A 6,144-nucleotide genomic window follows, 5' to 3' on the forward strand; every position below is an offset into this window, starting at 1 on the left:
CTACATTTACAGGTGTTAATGAGAGTCATGACTTGAAAGGAGACTAGGGTTTTGAACACTGAGGAAACCACTACCTATGAAGACCAAAATTAACAGTGGATGAAATTGAAGCCAGAAACTGTAGGCTTTCTTATACAAGTCGCTTGAAGGCATGTGGCTCACGTGGTACAGGGAAGAAGGTCCAGGCTATCAGCTGAAGTAGACTGAAGATCGGGGGCATTTTAGAGTCTGAGGAGCCAGGTTGTGTTGTCTGCTCCAGCTCAGGATGCCCACTGATCCAGCAGACATGCCTCCACTGCCGTTCACGATGGAACTAGCAGGCGGGTTAGCCTCACCATGCATTGTGAGACAGTCACTGCTTCTGTGACATGAAGTCCTGGTTCATCCACAAGAATGATTTCAGAAGAGTGAGAACTGAATGTGATTGGAGATGCTATGGATCAACTTGTCCTTCCTTCAACTTGTCTGGATTGAAGAGGCAGATGGTAACCAAGAAGCAGCGAGGATTTCATCCTGGGTCTCCCACTGTATTTGCAAAGGATAAGACTGATGACATTAGGGGAGTGCGGGTAGGAGTGGACATAGTCGGTACCTCTAAAGTGGATTGTATTGTATTGTATTGTATTGTATTGTGTTGTATTATGTACCTTCTCTAGAGAACTGGCAGTAGAGAAATTTAAGACTATCAAAGGTTGCAGCACCACAGAGAACGTATTCATCTGACATAGTTACTTGTTGCTATATTGCTACAGAAGGCCTGCACCCTAGGCTTTAGCAAATGACCTTGAAAGGACTCCCACGTGCTGATCTTTGTTATTGGAAACATCCATGTGTTTACCTGACATTTAGCCGCCCTGGCAGATGTGCCCAGGAATGAGCTCAGAGGTTAATTACTCTCTAACATATCAAAGTATATGATTTGATGTGCTCTATTTCTTTTTTCTATCCTGCCTTTAGATACCGGGCAAAGGAGATCTATAATAGAACTATCAGGATCTGTTGATCATTTATTGATAGCTTTTATCTGGGAAAAACATATAGGACATGCTCATACATTCTTATATACACAGTAACAGAGTTTGTCCATGGAAGAGGAAAGAGTATATTAAGTTAGAGCCTGTAGCTACGCAAGTTACTTTAATAAGAATTAGTGTAAAAACTTATGTAGCGGAGGAAAAGGTTTTCTTTAACCTTTTTAAGGTCCCTGGCTGGGCCTGAAAATTAAACTGACAAAAAAACATACAGGTTCAGTTAATATAAATTTTATGTGTCATGGAGCCTTCATAAGGAAGCAAAGACCTGTGTAATTTTATGTGAAGTATGATAAAGAGTGGGCAGTCATGGAGGAATAGTCTGAGCTAGTGTAGTAACCTGGGGGAAACTTGGCAAGTCCTGTTAGGATTCTTCTTGGGGTCCCTTTGTCTTCCTGTTAGGATTCTTCTTGGGGTCCCTTTGTCTTTGGAGAGCAAGTCCAGTTAGGATTCTTCTTGGGGTCCCTTTGTCTTTGGAGAGCAAGTCCAGTTAGGATTCTTCTTGGGGTCCCTTTGTCTTTGGAGATAAGGATGCTCCTTTTGTCTGGGTAAAGGGAGAGCACCTCTCACATGAGGCTCTTATGGCCTATTTCAAAGTAAAAGGGTGACAGGAAGAAGAGGTCAGAGTGAGCTTTCTGCTTCTGCTGTTTTCTCAGACTCCTTCAGCTTAAAGTATTCAATATGCAAAGGTGGCATATTTGAGAGGTAGCATGTCCTGAACTCTATCACTGGTTAACCAGGTATTGGACAATCCAAGAGGTACAAAAAGGTACTGAGGTTTACAGAGGTAGTAAATTGTAGGATGCAGCTATACCTTTAGGGCTGGGAGAACAAAGGGAAGAAGTCAGAATAATGAAAACATAAATACTTGGATGATAGTCCTTGCAGAGAGGGATCCTAGACCTCCAAGGAGGATGCACTGGACAGCTGGCTATGTTGGAGAAACTGATGCTGGGAGTGTAGAGAGACTGCAAAGTGGAGTCAGTTGTTCTTACTGGAGCCAGTTGCTGCTCCCAGGGTGAAGAGTTGTCTCTGGGGCCATTCTGACAGAATGAAAAGCAAATAAGGAGCCAGTTACCCCTCGCCCTCCTGCCTCCAGTCAGGAGGTAGCACCCCCTACCTGCAGAAGTGTAATCTGGAGAGTCCTCTCCACAAAACCTCTAAACAGGCAAGAGATAATTAAGATATAAACTAACAGAGAGAGAGCATACACATGTCCATAAGAGAGATAAAGAGAGGGGGTGGGGGAGGGAGAGGTGCCCATTTGAGTGGGCTAGCAAGAACAAACATGTATGCAACAGCTGGCTGGGATAAGGAGTGTTGTTCCTCAGTTATTGAAATAACCATAATAATAGCCTGTACATAAGAATTTGGTTCAGGGACGAATAACATTAAGAGCCCTTATTTAGCCTGGGGTGGAGTGGTGATTAAGTTCCAAAGTCAGGGCATTAAGGGAAAATCACATGTAAACACTAGTGTCACACACTAGGACTCAGAGTCTATTGAGAAAACAGATTTGCGTCTCTCATTTCATCCTTATTCTGTGGCACACACATGCATACTGAGTGGAATGCAGGTGGAAAACCTCACCCCTGCCCTATTTATATTATTACTTTCCCTCTCACTCTTCTGCTCTCTCACCAGGCATGGAGAAAGGACTTCTAAGCGCTGTGTACGTTATCCACAACTTCACCTTAAACTGTACCAAGTGTGCGCTAAGCACTCTCTCATTTGCTTTATTACTTGATGATCACATTGACCCTAAAAATGGTATTATTATACTTCATTTACTGAAAAGCCATTAGATACACAGAGAAGTTTACTAATAGACACAGCTAGTGAATGACAAAATCTGGATTTCAAACTCAAGTATATCTTTCTCCAAAGCTTAAGCTCTATAATTAGCATAGCCCTGCTCTCTCCTTTGGAGGTTCTGTGCTGACTTCATACTGTGGGCAAAAATCATGCCATCCCCAACATCAAAATGAGGGGTGTACTTTAAGATATGATAGTCCTGAAGTGTCCAATATGGCAACCACTGGACATGTGTGGCTATTTAATTAAAATTAAGTAAAATTTAAAATTCCGTTCTTCAGTCTCACTAGCCACATTTCAAGAGCTCAATAGCTACACGTCGCTAGTGAGTGTCATATTAGAACATGTCCATTCTTGTAGAAAGTTCTGCACTAGATGCAATGGGAATGAGAGCATGGCTCTAAAACTTAGTTAACAAACCTAGCTCAACACCTTACTAGTTGCACACTCAGGGGCAGATTACTTAGCCTCTCTGTACCTCAGTTGTCGGATCTGTAAAATAGGGGTAATCAAGGCAGCTCTCATAGGACTTGGATGAAAGTTAAATAAGACTATTTGTAGTTTTTAGCACAGTACCTGGAACCTCATGAGTTCTCAGTATGTGTTACCTAAAGGGGAAAATGTCTTTTAGCTCTAACCCTAGGGAACCTTCTAAACACTCTACCATCTCCATCTACACCCTGATGTTTTTATTTGGGGAAGATGGAAGGGAGTTTAAAGCAGAGTAAAGAGTATCTTGATAATCTGCATTTGGAGTACTTAATGGAGTCAAGGAATCCTGCATTAGTTCACACGATTACTTTATTTAACATACATTCCCAGAACTCATACTGTGCATCAGGTTCTGATCCAAGAACATAACACATACTCCCTCATTTAATCCTCCAAACAGGCCTATGTGGTAGGTATTCTCTACCTTCATTTTTAATATCCTCACATTTCTATATCCTCCACATTTATGGTTTATCTTGATAAGTCCTGCAGGAGTAGGGAGAGCAGAACAAAGATGAAAGAATAAGATTCTACTCTTAAGAAGAGAGTAGAAAAATAAATAACTGTAGCATGTACATTACCTTGGGCTAGATAACTTATGTGCATTATCTAATTTAATGCGCCTACGACATAGGTGATAGTCTCATTTTATAGATGTGGAAAAAACCTAAAGAGGTTATTAAAACTAGCTGAGCATCACACAGCTAGTTCAGGGTGAGAGCTGGGATTCTGAGGCCCAATTCCAAATCCCATACATGTCATGTTGATATCTATTAATAGGGAGGATACCACTTTTGCATATTAAAGTGTAATATAAGGTAGAGGTAAAAGAATATAGATACACTGCCTAGATGTTAAGAGAAAGAAGAGATTACTCCTAGCCGAGAGGGTCATGAAAGCCTCCTTTGAAGAGGTAGCATTTGAAAAGGAGCTTGGACATGGGTAGGATGTGGGAATGTGACATTGAGGGAAGAAGATTCCAGACAGAGGGAGTAGCACAAACAAAGTCTCCGGCAGGACTAGGATACCATGAGTATTTGCAAAATGGGCCAAGTAGGTGGATCTGCCTGGGTGGGAAGGAGTGTTTTGTCACTAACATTGCTTAGAATTGCCAGTGCATGGTCATAGTAAAAAAAGGCAGACTGAGTTTTTAATTCTTAGTATTTTTTTTTTTATTGCTTTTAAGACAATGTGCACGCTTTATTATGTGTGCCCAGGACAGACCACTCTCACCAGCCCCTACCCATTGGTACGCCACTGGTAGCTGGCTTTGTTGGGATAAGTTTCTCTCAAATGCCTTTCTCTCGCTGCCCCTCTTAGAGGCACTGCAATCTCCTCTGATTCTCAGTCTGTGTTCTTCACTAGTATGCTACCCATCCCATGTTCTGGAAAGACAGGTTCTGTGAAGGACAAAAGGTAGCCCTGGGTCTTCCATGAGTTTGGGGAAAGGAGGGTCAGAAGTGGAGCCAGGTGTCTGTCACACTCCATTTCTGGAGTTCTACTCCAGGCAGCCCGACTGGGATAGAAACCTTCTCCAGGATTCGAATGATGCTTTAGAGCCAACCAGCAATGCTAGATTGACCCAAAGGGCATGGACCATGGGCCTGGAGGAATCTTCCTAGAGATTTTTCCCTTGGTGGGAAGTTGAGAGTTTGAAGTTGAAGATTGAAATCACTGAAGAGAAGACCAGGTGGTCATTGATACCCCTCCTACCCCAGCCCCGAGCCCTCCCCTCTGACTACCACCCCAGGGCAAAGGAGAAAGAAGATCTCCTGCTAATTTTCAACTGCATTTTGCTCTCTGTTATGTAGTATTTCAGTGACAGGACCCACTCAGGAGAGTTGGGCGAGGCTGGCTGAGGTTCTCAAGGAGCTGAGTTATGAGGTCCGGTGCCCGCATGGCAGTGGAATGATGCTTCCTCACCTTTCAGACCTTTGAGACCTCAGGGTGGTCTTAGAAGTCACCTCAAGCCTCCCATCCAGGATACGACTGCCTGGGGGAATTCCAGGGAAAGGTAGCAGGTAGAGTATCCTTTCTGAGTTTTATTTCCTCTCGTCCTCCCTTCCCTCCTTTCTGTGCGTCTGTATTACTCTGTCGTGCCTCCTTCTCCTCAAGATTCCATAGACCAGTGATGCAGAGGTATTTATTTTATGTTCTTGTCAACAGAGATATCATGGACTGAAAGGTGATGGGTACCCCAATGCGCTCTCACTACAAGATCTCAAAGATTCCAAGCCACTGGCTGCTCCAAGCATAAAGCCACCGTTCTGGAGAGACGACAGGAAGCGAGCCTGGAGGAGGTGAGGAAACATCACTCTTCCCTCTGCCCTTGACTCCATCGACCTTTAGCTATCAGCTGGTTGGGGCCCAGGCCTGATGGGCTTTCTCCTATATGTCCTTTCATAGGCTCCACTTTTTGGCCAGAGGACAGACCACCTCCTCAGGTGTCCTGGGGAGCTACTGAAAGACAGCGAGGAAGATGCTACTGGTTCCCAGGAAAGAAACACAGCAGCTGGACCCAAGAAGCACCCAGAGTGGAGCTCAAGCCCAGCACCCCTTCAGATGAAGCTCTCTGGGCTATAGTTCTGGATTGGACTGTCTTTGCTTTGCTATCATCTGCATAACACACAGTTCTGGATGCTTTTGATTGGTTGGCTTGCTTTCTTCTTCTTTTTTTTATTCCCCCTGTCTTTTCTTTTTCTTCTCTTGGCTCTGGGAATTGTAAGAAAAGAATTACTTTAGAAAGTATAATTCTATTGCTGACATTAGGCTTGTTTATGACCAAATTCTGTCACCAGGGATTTTC

The 6,144-nt window shown here is 43.5% G+C and overlaps 1 protein-coding gene across 1 annotated transcript in view; it reads left to right on the top strand.

The window, feature by feature from the left end:
• LOC105291985 (putative bifunctional UDP-N-acetylglucosamine transferase and deubiquitinase ALG13) overlaps positions 1–6,135 on the top strand; it is a 152,149-nt gene extending 146,014 nt beyond the window's left edge. The window contains exons 4-5 of the mRNA XM_011360087.2: positions 5,505–5,638; positions 5,745–6,135. Coding sequence (XP_011358389.2) covers positions 5,505–5,638; positions 5,745–5,802 — 192 coding nt within the window. The 3' untranslated portion in view covers positions 5,803–6,135. The remainder of the gene's footprint in view (positions 1–5,504; positions 5,639–5,744) is intronic.
• The last annotated feature ends 9 nt before the right edge of the window (positions 6,136–6,144 follow it).

The sequence above is a fragment of the Pteropus vampyrus genome, unplaced genomic scaffold (genome assembly GCF_000151845.1).
Source record: "Pteropus vampyrus isolate Shadow unplaced genomic scaffold, Pvam_2.0 Scaffold1, whole genome shotgun sequence".
NCBI classification, from domain to species: Eukaryota; Metazoa; Chordata; class Mammalia; order Chiroptera; family Pteropodidae; genus Pteropus; species Pteropus vampyrus.